We start from the raw sequence: 13,645 nt of genomic DNA, 5'->3' as shown, positions 1-13,645 counted from the left end.
TACATTTTTCATTTGACAATTATATGAATTTAAATCCATCTTCTAGTGAATTATCATTGGAACAAGTAAAGTATTGATGCAAAAACTAATACCAAGTGATGTATGGATCAAATACTCATCAGATCAAGGACAAAATGATTTTTAAAAAATAGCAAACTGACAAGCTGTTTCTCGCCAGTATTTTATTTTACTTTATTTTATTTGATCGGGAGATAATTCCTACGTAGAAAGATTTGCTAAATCCAAATAGAGGGTTTGGAAGAATGAACGAATTTATTATTTGATAAAGAAGTAGTAACTTTCAGCAAGGGCATATTTAATCTGCAGCAACAAATTTATGTTTGCGCACATTCCCGACCCTTGCATGTTATTGAAAAGCCATGCCATTGTTGGGATTGCCCTCTTTCGAGAGGCAAACTAAATCATCATAACTTCAAAGTCTAAAATCATCTCTGCTCTACCCTGCACTGCCCTGTCCTTCCACATTGGGCCTAACCAATAATAATCTACATCAGCCAAACAAATAAACTCAAAAATCCCCTAAGAATTTCCATATACGGGAAAACCGTATCACTTAAAAATTAAGATCATTAAGAAATATCGTACTGCTCTTGTACTTTGCTACGTCTGCTTCCAACTCAGACATTACTGATAAACTTGAAAATGCATTTATGATTGATAAAAACAAAAATATTTAAAAAAAAAAGGATGCATTATGATGAGTAAACTAATTAAGACATGTTGTGGTGGTCGATCAGATGTGGCGGTAGCGTGAGGATCTAGTGATTATTGGAAGGCGGATGATGAGAGATGGTCTCTGTGTTTCCACTATATAAGGAGCGGATAAGGGAGTAGTAAAAAGCCACATCATAATCACATTGAACTCTTCTCGTTACCACTCGCTCTTTTTTACTACCTATTTCTCCGCACTCATCATTTGACGCTTGAATATTTCTTCTCCACTTGTTCTCTCATCTTTCCTTCGATCTTCGTCCAGAAGAGTGCTTCGTTTGTAGCGCACTTTTTATATAAATCATGGTTTTGTGCACCTTTCCACCGCCCAAGGCGGAGGCGGAGGCGGAGGCGCCGGTGTTCGACGCCGCCGTGCTCAGCCTCCGGGCCGACATTCCCTCGCAGTTCGTGTGGCCGGAGGAGGAGAAGCCGACGCCGGACTCGCAGGAGGAGCTGGTGGTCCCCCTCATCGACCTCGGCGGTCTTATCTCCGGCGATGCTGCGGCGGTCGCGCGCTCGGTGGCCGCGGCGTGCGAGCAGCACGGGTTCTTCCAGGTGGTGAACCACGGCATCGACGCCGCGCTGATTGAGGAGGCGCATCGCTGCATGGAGGCCTTCTTTGGGATGCCGCTGCTGGAGAAGCAGAGAGCGCAGAGGCGCCCCGGCGATAGCTGCGGCTACGCCAGCAGTTTCACCGGTCGCTTCGCCAGCAGGCTCCCCTGGAAGGAGACTCTCTCTTTACGGTTCTCCCCCAGCGGCGACGACATCGTTCGAAACTATTTCGTCACCACTCTGGGCGAGGAATTCTGCCACTTGGGGTGATTTTAATTTTAATTTTAATCAACAAATTTAGTAAAATAAAATAAAATAAAATTCATTTTCCAAACATTGTAAATCCAATTAGCGATTAATAACGACAACATACACAGGGAGGTGTACCAGAAGTACTGCGAGGCAATGAACGAGCTGTCGTTGAAGATAATGGAGGTGCTGGGGATGAGCCTGGGGGTTGGCCGGCGCTGCTTCCGCGACTTCTTCGAGGGGAACGACTCGATAATGCGGCTGAACTACTATCCGCCGTGCCAGAAGCCGGAGCTCACCCTGGGCACCGGTCCCCACTGCGACCCCACCTCCCTCACCATCCTTCACCAGGACCACGTCCAGGGCCTCCAGGTCTTCGCCGATGGCCACTGGCGCACCATACGCCCTTCCTCCAACGCCTTCGTCGTCAATATCGGCGACACCTTCATGGTATTAACTGTTTTAACTCCTATGTATATATATCAACAGTCACAGCTCGAATCCCAATTAACTTCGGCCCACTGATCGATTCGACGATCGATACTCAATAACGTAGGCGCTGTCGAACGCACGGTACAAGAGCTGCCTGCATAGGGCTGTGGTCAACAATAAGGTCCCGCGGAAATCGCTGGCTTTCTTCCTCTGCCCCGGCAACGACCGGTTGGTGCGGCCGCCGGCGGAACTGGTTGACCTGGACCACCCGCAGGCGTACCCGGACTTCACCTGGCCTGCGCTGCTCGAGTTCACGCAGAAGCACTACCGAGCCGACATGAAGACCCTCGACGCATTTACCACTTGGATCAATCTCCGTATCGCCGCCACCACCGCCGCCACCCCGGAGTGAGATGCATGTCCTCGTCCATCCGATTTTTGGTTCTTAGTACGAAGCTCACAAGCTGCTGAGCTCCCTGTGTCGACGAAAAATAAAGCTGCAAAAGGAAATTAAATGAATAATATTACTACAAAAACAGAGGAACTCAACCAAGGTTTGCAATATTTACTGTACTTGGTAAATCGCCATTTAAATTTGACAATGAAAGAGGAAAAACAAAAAAGAGATTGTTCAGTTTTGCAATCAAACAAAACAAGACAGAGGAGACCAACAAAATGGAATTCGTTGCGACAGGTACACGGTAGATTGGAATGGAGATTAAGGAGGGAGCCAAAAGAGTTAAGAGACTAAGCTGATATAAATGGAGAGGTGGAGAATAGATACCATTCATATCCTCCCAACTGCAGTAGTTTGTCCACTGTTGCTATTCTAAATTTTTTGGGGGGATTTGTCTTTGTCGCATCCGTGGCCACAGACAGTGCCACTAAACGATTGGATTTGGATCTTGGGGCAAAACTAGATTCTTCCTTCAAAACTCTTTCTTTGGTGCTATTTCTGCAAACACATCTGGCACACTAAACAGCAACCAGAAAGTGAGAGCAGGGAAAGGGAGGGCTTTCTCCTAATCTTTGTCCTCAAACCTTCTAACAAACAGGGGTGTCAATGGATATGTCTATATGCACCCAATTTCGACCCAGCATGGCTTATGCTAGGCACGAACACAACCATGCAAACTGTCACATTCGATTTGGCACTAAAATCTATAAGAGCAACTACAATTCTCGTTAATAGTGATGTTATAACACTCCTTGATGTTAAACATCCATTATAGAAGAGTGTTATAATACTCCCTATTTGAACACGTTCAAACAATTGAACGCGTTTAATTGCAACGTGGGTCATCTCATATGTGTGTTTTTTTTAAAATTTTATTTATTAAAAAATTAAAATTTTAAAATTAATAAAATTTATATTTTTATAAGCAAGATTATTATTAAAAAAATAATAATAATTTAAATATTTTAAAATATATTTAAAACATATTTATTTAATATGATATAATTTTAAGATAATTGAGTAAATTTTGAGACCTATCAATAATGAGAATTAATATTAAAAAGAATGTAGATAAAAAAATATTATTATAATGAGTATATGATAGTGAATTCATACTCTTTGATGATGGCTCGACATGAGATTTGAGTCTACGTTATCTTATAAATTCATCTAATCTCTTTCTATTGCATCATAATCCCGACGTAGGTCAAGCACCTTACCTGATCTAGCATCAGAAGCTTAGGATCTTGGTCCAACCTAACCATGGGCATGGGGTAGAGAATCCATGCTTTACCTAGCCAAGTTAGTTGTTGATCCTATTTAAAATTGAGAGAGATGACATGCTGAGTAGATGATACTATTGTTGATCGTGAGGAGAATTGGAGGTGGAGAACTTTAAGCCCGCAAACGATCCTACGTGGTAACAATAAGAATTGACAGAAGAAAGCGTTAGTCACCGCGTTAGGGAGGGGGTCCCTGGTGCAGACACTTCGACGCTCAAGTCAGAATAGTAGCTAAGTGAAAAAATGGAAAAAAAGATGAGTAGTAAGAATTATAAATATAGATGCTCCGCATGTAAAAGTTAAAGTTAAAGTTACTTGGCCAACAGAGAGGACCCCTTTTTATACCATCTCTATTGGACAAACAATCTATTGGAGATTCTATGAAATTAGCCGAATTTAAATACAAACAATTAAATTCAACTTATCTATTGAAATGACCTGAGCTGATAATCTCAAGCTGCCAACGGGAGCTGAAGCTGATTTTTGTCAAGTGTTGAGTGCAGACTTGTCGAGCAAACAGAGAGGCCATGTGGGCAGAGCAGTTGAACAGAGAGTCCGACTGGGCAGAGCGATCAATCGGGTAAAGTAGAGTAGTCGACCGGGTGGTTCAGCCGAGCGAGCTTAGAAGCTGAGCAGTCTTAGAGGCCGAGTGAATTTGTGGCCGAGTTACCGAGGGAGCGAGCGGTCGAGTAGGCGAGCAGTCGAGCGACTGAGCGGCCGAATAGGCAATTAGCCGAGCGAGTGAGCGACCGAGCAGGCGAGCAACCAAGCAAGTATTTAGCCAAGTGGGCAAGCGGTCGAGAGAGTGAGCCACAAGATGAGCGAAGTAGGCAGAGAAGCTGAGCAGCCGATCGGCAGAGAAGCCGAGCGGTCGGTTGGGTAGAGAGGCCGTGCGAGCGAATGGACCGAGGCCTGCGATGGTTGTAGTTTCCTTGAAACAGATTCACCTCACCTTCGACTGTGCTTCGAAGTTTACTCGAGTCATCTGTTTTTCATGATACAACAATTAACCATGATTCCTATCAAGCACTGGTAGTCACAGCGAACTGAGTGGTACCCAACTGCAACCATGGGCACTCCGCTGAGCAAGAGTTACAAGATAGAGAAGGAGGGGAATGAAGGTAGAGAGTTACTACTTCTTTTCTGTGTGTATTGCTCAAGACCATGGTCTCCCTTTATATAGGAGCACCATCCCTTTCCAGAATTGAATGGCGAATAATGGCCATTCCATACCCAGGGATTAATGATAGTCATCGACCATCAATGGCCGACCATTACTATCCGGGAGGTTATGAAAACAATGGTTAATGCTTTTGTTACCTTCTTGAGTAGTAAAAGAATCCACGAGGTAAAATGTTGGTTGTTACAGTTGGGCAAATTTTGCCCCAATCGGTCTAGATTCGGCGCGCAGGTTGTGCTCGCACACGAGTTAACATGTTTCAGTGCAATCCGAGCCCAGGATTTGCACTCCCACCTCCTGCTCACCCACGCGTGAGAGAGAGTCTCTCCCCATGTATTTGTTCACATCATCAATGTATGTGAATCAATATAAACCAACTAATATACCTTGAAACTTCCAATATGGGACTAAAGTCCCATTCACAATGGAGAGCTTCTTTTCTCTTCCACCTCTTCTCCATTCATATATATCCAACAATCCCCTACATGAATTGAGATAGAGTATGTGATAGCATTCAGCCGTTGAGTCTAGTATAAGATAGATAAGTTTTACCCTTTGAACCTTCCCTTATGAAGATTTGTTTGCTTACTGGCTGACAGTAGACGCGATGTCCTTAAACTATTTTATCGTTTGTGCAAGCATTTGTTGGTGCGGGAAGCATCCGACGATCGAACCTGTGTTTTGATTATATCAAAGGATTCAAAGTTAGGTTGTTTTGTTATCTAACAAGTTAAATGAGATTGTAGGAAAGTCCCAAGTGTACTTAGGCAAAAGTCATAACTGCGGTTAGGCAGGTGAAAAATCTTAGGGGGTGGTAACCCTAGGTGAGGAAAAGTCCTAGCTGCGGTTAGGCAAAGGGAAAACCCTAGGGAGCGGTAACTCTAGGTCCTAGGGGGTGCTAACCCTAGGCAGGAAGTCTTGGCAGGTCGAGGGCTTCAGACAAAAGTCCTAGAGTCGAGGACTCTAGGTGAAAAGTCTTGGTGTCGCGAACCAGGTGAAAGACTGGGCGGATCATGGAGCGGATGTCTAGCGGAAAGTCCTGGAGTCTCGGGCACTGAGCAAAAGTCCAGTTGGTCTGAAGGATCAACTAGGAACAGGTAAACTCTCCTGAGTGGAGTAGGTGAGGACGCGTTCCCCGGTGAGGGAACAGTAGGTGTCGGTTCGACCTAGGGTTTCCGGTCGAAAATCCGTAGTCAGAACTGGATAGTCCAATGACTGTCAAAGTCTATGTCTTATTATGTCCTAACTCTGTTTTGCAGGGTATGTTGTACTAACGTATTTTGCAGGAAGTGAATTGGAGTATGTTCCTCAAAGTAACCTAGAGAAGACCCTCTTGCAGCAAGGCCCGAGGGCGCCCTCATGGTGCTTGAGGGTGCCCTGGATGCTGAGAAGAGGACGCTCTCATGCCTCATGGAGCTTGAGGGCGCCCTGGATGCTGAGCAGAGGGCACCCTCATGGAGCTTGAGGGCGCCCTAGACACTGGCATGAAGGCGCCCTCATGGAGGTTGAGGGTGCCCTCAGGTGGATAGATTGTGACCGGGTCGGGGCTCATCCACGCCGCGGATTCGGCGAGGATGAGGGCGCCCTCCATGCTGTTGAGGGCACTCTCCACGAGTTTTATAAGCAGGTATCGAGCAGCAGCAAGGGACAACATCTAAAATGTGATCCATCTTCTGTGTGTTGTTTAAAGAACGTTTCGACAAAACGGCAACTCGACCCCGACGATTAGAAACTTCAAGATCACTGTTCTCTTTTGTCGTTGGTAAATTTTATTGCATTTAATTATACTTCAAAGTTGTAAAGATTTACGAATTGATAGTGATTGCCCATCGAAAGCGATCAACGATCGCAAGCCTTGGAGTAGGAGTTGCCCAAGGCTTCGAACCAAGTAAATCCTGGTGTTTGGGTTATTTGTTCTTATTCCCGCTGCGTTTACTTGTCAAGTTTTCCGAAATGAAAGTGAAAGCCATGAGCGTTATTCACCCCCTCTAGCGCTTTTGATCCAACAACATTGACATATTTCACCTAAGACTCTCCTTGATATAACTTAGTTCTCATGCGTGTCTTCATTCTTGGTCATGAACACGCCTGTTTCTGTGAGAAGTTCTAAGAATTGTGCCTCCAATTCTCTTCGAAGCAGCCCCACTTCTTTCTCACATAGATGATCTCTTAAGAGTATTCCTGATTACCCTACTTGAATCATTAAAAGCCGTATGTTCAACCTCCATCCTTCACAGATCCATTGGGTCATTTTTCCATAATGAGCAACTTTGTCAGTATAAATAGTTTGTCCATTTGAACCTAGTTTTTGGGATCTCCAGTCTGCATAGGTTGGATTTCCTTTGCACTAACATTTCTCATCGGCATCAACTCCATCCCTCGTGATGAGCTTGCAACTAACTCTCTTTTTAACCCCTTGGTTAACAGATCTGCAAGGTTATTCTTTGACTTCACATATTCAACAGCGATAACTCCCGGTAAGAGTAGTTATCTAATGGTATTATATCTACGATGTATATCTCTAGACTTACCATTATACAAATAGCTTTGTGCCCGACCGATTGTTGATTGGCTATCGTAATATATGCAAATTGTCAGTACCGGTTTCATCCATTTCAGAATATCTTCTAAGAATTATCGTAGTCATTTAGTCTCTTCACCACATTTGTCAAGAGCCACAAATTCATATTCCATCATGGATTTGGTTATTACCATTTACTTAGAAGATTTCTAGGAAATGGTTGCACCTTCCAGAGTGAATACATATCCACTCGTAGACTTGGTGTATTTTATGTAAGATATCCAACTCGTATTGCTGTATCATTCAATCATAGTAGGATATCTCATATAGTGCAGTCTATATTCACAAGTATATCTCAAATACTTCAGTACTCTTGTTATCCCTTTCCAGTACTCAATATTAGGATTACTGGTGTATCCACTCAGTTTACTTACTACATAGGCCAAGTATGGTCGTGTACAACTCATCAGGTATCTCAGACTTCCAATTACTTGAGAGTACTCTATTTGAGAGATACTTTCACCTCAATTTTTTTTTGGAAGATATTGACTCGTATCTAATGGTGTTCGTGCCAACACAGTATCACCCTTGGTGAATTTCTCAAGAATTTTATCCATATAATGAGACTGACTAAGAATAAGTTCTTCTGTTGATCTAAGAATTTTGATTCCTAGAATCACATCAGCTAGGCTCATGTCTTTCATATCAAATCTTGAGTTCAACATATCCTTAGTGGATTTAATTATCTTATCATTACTCACAATGATAAGTATATCATCTACATATAGACACAGAATGATATAGTTATTCTTTGTGTCTTTCATGTAGATACATTTATCACACTCATTGATTTTGAATTCATATTCCTTCATGACATTATCAAATTTCTCATGCCACTACTTTGGTGCTTATTTCAAGCCATATAATGACTTCACCAATCTACAAATCTTTTTTTTTGACTTGGCACAGAAAACCCCTTGGATTGCTTCATGTAGATTTCCTCTTCTAAATCCTCATTTAGAAAGACTATCTTTACATTTATCTGATTTATTTTAAGATTCCATAGAGCGACTATAGCCAACAATATTCTAATGGAAGTTATTTTCGACACGGGAGAATATGTATCAAAGTAATCAAGGCTTTCTCGTTATCGGTATCCTTTGATTACCAATTTGGTCTTATACTTATCAATTGTGCCATCTGACTTCACTTCTTCTTGAAAATCCACTGGCAACCTAGTGGTTTACTTCTGGGAGAAAGATTAACAAGTTTCCAAGTATGGTTTTGTAAGATAGATTCTATCTCAAATGTAATTACCTCTCTCCAGTGAGGTCCATCAGAAGAACTTACTACTTTTGAGTAACATTAGGGCTCACTTTCCAACATGAAAGTGATACAATCTTAACCGTAACATTTTTCTACTCGAGCTCTTTTGCTTCATCTAAGCTCAACCTGTTGGTGTGAGAAGCATCCAACGATCGAACCTATTTTTTGATTATATCAAAAGGTTCAAAGTTAAGTTAGTTTGTTATCTAATGTGTGTGAATGAGTTTGTAGGAAAGTCCTAACTACGGTTAGGCAAGTGGAAAATCATAAGGGGTGGTAATCTTAGGTCCTAGGGGTTAGTAACCCTAGGTAGAGAAAAATCCTAAGGGGCGGTAACTTTAGGTCCTAGGGGTGGTAACCCTAGGTGGAGGAAAATCCTAAGGGGTTGTAATCTTAGGTCCTAGGGGGTGGTAACACTAGGTGGAGGAAAATCCTAAGGGGCGGCAACCTTAAGTCCTAGGGGGTGGTAACCCTAGGTGGTGGAAATCTTAAGGGGGGGTAACCTTAGGTCCTAAGGGGAGGTAACCCTAGGTGGCGGAAAACCCTGGGGGATGGTAACCTTAGGTCCTAGGGGGTGGTAACCCTAGGTCCTAGGGGGTGGTAATCCTAGGTAGAAAGACCAGTCGATCTGGAGGACCAGACTGACATCAGGTATGCTCTCCTGAGTGGAGTAGGTGAGGACGCGTTCCCCGCGGAGGGAATAGTAGGCGTCGGTTCGACCTAGGATTTTCGGTCGGAAATCCGAAGTCAGAACCGGACAGTCCGGTAACTGTAAGATATTCTTGTTTATGTTATTATTTATGTGCTAACTTTGTTTTGCAGGATATATTGTTGTTTTGTGGACTAACCTATCTTGCAGGGATAAAAGAGCACATTATGCCTCGGATGAACAGTACCTGAGGTGCCCTCATGGAGCTTGGAGGTGTCTCGGATGCAAAGGCTGGAGTATGCACGCAGTGGAGTTGGAGGCGCCCTCATGGAGGCTTGAGGCGCCTCGGACAGCCTTGAAGGCGCCCTCAAGGAGCATGGAGGCGCCTTCAAGTGGATGAGCGACGAAGGAGTTTGGGCTTATCTGCGCGGCTGACTCGATTGTGATGGAGGTGCCCTCAAGGGGCTTTGAGGCACCTTCAATAGCCCTTATATAGAGGTCTCCACCAGCAGCTCTATTCAACGACTTCCAAACGATCCTTCTTCCGTGTGCTGCGAACGAGATGATCCAGAACAGCTGTAGCAACACCCCGACGACCAGGAGCCTCAAATTTAGTATTTCTGTTGTCGATATAACTTATTTATTGCATTACTTGTACTTCATAGTTGTATATTTGTGAACTTATAGTGATTGCCCAAAGTAAACGCTCAACGAGCGTGGGCCTTAGAGTAGGAGTCGCCCAAGGCTCCGAACCAAGTAAAAATACTTGGGGTCTTCTTGTGTGTGTTTTATTTGTTATTCCGCTGCGTTACTCGAACATTTTTGAATTCGATAAGTGAAAGCCACGAGCTCTATTTACCCCCCTCTAGCGCATCTCGATCCAACACAACCTCGACTGGTTCATCATCATCTTCTTCGCCTTATGTTTCATATGCTCGTTTTGATTAGCTAGCATCCTCTCGGGTCTTATACAGAAATACATGCTCGAAGAACCAGGCATTTCTCATTCTATTATTGAGTTCTTGTGTATATCTAGTATTTGTGACTCATACATAAAAAATCAATATGCATTGCTGTTATGTGCATATCTAATAAATATGCAATCAACAGTCTTTGGTTCTATCTTACTCCTTTCTAGATCAGGCACCAACACTTTGGCAAAATACTCCCACATTCGTAAATATTTGTAAGACGGTTGTTGTCTATTCCACAACTCATAAGGGCTTTTATCTATTTTCTTGTTGGGCACCTTATTTAAAAGATAATTAGCTGTTAACACAGCTTCCCCCTACATAAACTCTGGCAGTCCAGAGCTTAATAGAAGAACATTCATCATCTCCTTTAGAGTTCGATTTTTACACTCAGCAACTCCATTTTACTGAGGAGTATAAGGAGTTGTTATTTCGTATTCGATCATATGTACAACACACAACTTAGCGAACTGCGATACATATTCACTACCTCGGTCACTTCGAACCACCTAATCTTTTTATTAAGTTGATTTTTAATCCCATTTTTATAGAGAGCAAATTTCTCTATAGCTTCATCCATACTTTTGAGAAAATACACATAATAGTATTTTGTGTTTTCATCTGAAGGATTGAAAGCTGCTATAGGGGGGAGGTGAATATCGCATGTTAAAAACATTTCTTTTGCTTATAAAACAAATCAGAATAAGCAGCGGAAATCAAAACGAAAGCAATACAGATGACACAAGTTGGTTACTTGGTTCGGAGCCTAGGTCGACTCCTACTCCAAGACCCACGATATCTTGATCACACCGTTGGTCAATCCACTAGAATTCTTCTTTCCAAAATCTTCGGAAAAAAGTAATGCGTACAACATGATGAATGTAAGATAGTAACACACTACTATCTTTTGGAAATTAAAACAATACAAGCCTAAAAAATATACTGACAATATGTAGTAGATTAAGCTCGATCAATACTTCTAGATGGTGCGGTAGCTTGCTTGAAAATGAGAGACAGAGTAGTAGCATGAACAGAGATTTAGTACAGAGGTGAACCGAAAACTAATGATCTACCTTGGACCTCGAGCTCCTCTTTTATAAGCATGGTTCGGTCGACTGATAAACCCATCGATCGACTGATCTGTTCGGTCGACCCAACCTTTTATCGGTCAACTGAACGTGCTCCCTTCCTTCTTCGCCGAGATCCAATCTTCGCACATTTATGAGCTTTAATGGTTCAGTCGACCGATCACCTTGTTCAGTAGACCGAACAGTGAACTTCCATATTCGTTGAGATTCGCACTTAATTCTGCATTAATGAAGTGATCTTTTGGTTGACCGATGACAGTGTTCGGTCGATCGATCACTGTGTTTGATTGACTAATCAGCCTAGCTTCCTTCTTTGCTTCAGCTCAATCTAATCTCTGCCATGCCATCATAGTTCGATCGATCGATCATCTGGTTTGATCGATCGATCATCTGGTTTGATCGATCGATCATCCTTTGATCAAAATCTGTTATGCTCTAGTCTGAATTCTGGTATGAGTCAATCTGGTTCGGTCAACCGATCAAGCCGATTCCTGCAAAGCAGAGTTAAACACAATATATCCCTACAAAACAAAGGTTAGCATAGTATAGTATGATGCATGAGTAGTAATTGACAGTAACACTGTCTTGATCTCAACTTGGAAACCTTCTCGGTTTCTTCAGTTGCATCAACGACCTAGGATTTGTTCCTTCCTGGAACATGACCTCACTGTCGCTCCTCTTCAGTTTGCTTACCTCAACCTAGTTATCAAACATTTGTCCTCTAGACATGTTTGCACTTTGTCGCTTAGCATTTGATTGACTCACCAGGACTTTTCTTCAATCTTCGATCCTCCAGACCATCGAGCTTCCCTGCCAAGTGTCGGATCCTCTCGACCCACTTGGGCTTCTTGCATGGCTTCCATGATCTGCTAAGACTTTCAGTCGAGTAAACATCATGTACACTTAGTTAACTTGTTAGATCACAACATGACCTAATTTGAACCTTTGACAACATCAAAACTCAGGTTCAATTCTGGTGCATTCTGCACCAACATCATCTACAAAAGTGATGAAGTATTTATTACCACCACGTGTTGGTGTACCTTTTAGTTCATACACATTAGTGTGGATTATGTCAAGTGGTCATTACTTCTTTCAATATGTTGAAAGGATGACCTTGTCATTTTCACTTCAACATAAATCTCATACTTGTGTTTTGGGTCAAGGTGGAATGTAGGTATGTTTTACATGTTTATTAATCTATGTAACATATCATAGTTAACATGTCCTTGTCTACCATGTCACAAATATGAAGACTCGAGCATATAAGTGGAAGAGCTTTCATTTTTATTTATCTTAGGCCTAATGACCATTACATTGAGCTTGAATGGTCTATCAAATATATAGCCTCTCCCGACAAACATTCTATTCTTAGACAATAGGATTCTGTTTGACTCAAAAATAATACGAAAGTCATGCTTGCTTAACAGTAATCCAGATACTAGATTCTTTCAAATCTCTAGACTATACAACACATTGTTTAGAGTAAGGTCTTTGCTCGAGGTCATCTTTAGTACCACTTTTCCTTGGTCCACGATGTCCGAGGTTGCTGAGTTTCCCATGAATAGTTTATCTCAATTGACTTCTTCGAAGTTGTGGAGCAGTCCTTGTTGCAGCAGACATGTCTAGTGGCTCCAGTATCGATCCACCATTATCGTTGGTTTAAATCCACCAGGTTCAACTCAGAGACCACAGCGCAGACGTCGTCCATTTCTGGTCCCTCGTTCAGGTTGGCCTCTGTTTCTTCTTCGACTTTCTTCACTCTGAAGATTTGTCACCAACTCGGTCACAGTTGAAGCATTTCCTAGAGAACTTCTTCTTGCTGATGTCTCCTTTAGGTCTTATTTGGGAAGGTTTAGGATTCTTCCGTTTCGAGTTTTGACCGTGCTATATCACGTTGGCTTTCATAGTAGCCTGAGAGAATAGCTTTCTCTCTAAACTTTTATTGTCTAACAATGAGTTCCTCCACATTAATCTCCTTCTGCTTATGCTTCAGGTAGCTCTTGAAGTCCTTCCAGCCGGGAGGCAGCTTCTCAATAATAGTAGCCACATGGAAGGTTTCACTTAGAACAATCCCTTCTGAGTTGATCTCGTGCAAGATCACCTGAATCTCTTGAACTTAGCTTATCACCATCTTGGAGTCAATCATCTTGTAGTCCAAGAATCGGCCCACGATGAACTTCTTGGTCCTGCATCCTCCATCTT

The 13,645-nt window shown here is 42.6% G+C and overlaps 1 protein-coding gene across 1 annotated transcript; it reads left to right on the top strand.

Annotated features, from left to right (window-relative positions):
- The first annotated feature begins 1,035 nt into the window (after positions 1 to 1,035).
- On the top strand, positions 1,036 to 2,726 carry LOC122055196 (gibberellin 20 oxidase 1-D-like). The gene is made up of 3 exons (XM_042616574.1): positions 1,036 to 1,550; positions 1,662 to 1,983; positions 2,090 to 2,726. The coding sequence occupies exons 1-3, from the start codon at positions 1,036 to 1,038 to the stop codon at positions 2,375 to 2,377; spliced, it is 1,125 nt and encodes a 374-aa protein (XP_042472508.1). The 3' UTR covers positions 2,378 to 2,726.
- The last annotated feature ends 10,919 nt before the right edge of the window (positions 2,727 to 13,645 follow it).

This window comes from Zingiber officinale, chromosome 3B, assembly GCF_018446385.1.
Source record: "Zingiber officinale cultivar Zhangliang chromosome 3B, Zo_v1.1, whole genome shotgun sequence".
NCBI classification, from domain to species: Eukaryota; Viridiplantae; Streptophyta; class Magnoliopsida; order Zingiberales; family Zingiberaceae; genus Zingiber; species Zingiber officinale.
Note: the sequence above shows the minus strand (reverse complement) of the source record. Positions and strands in the feature narration are given on the sequence as shown.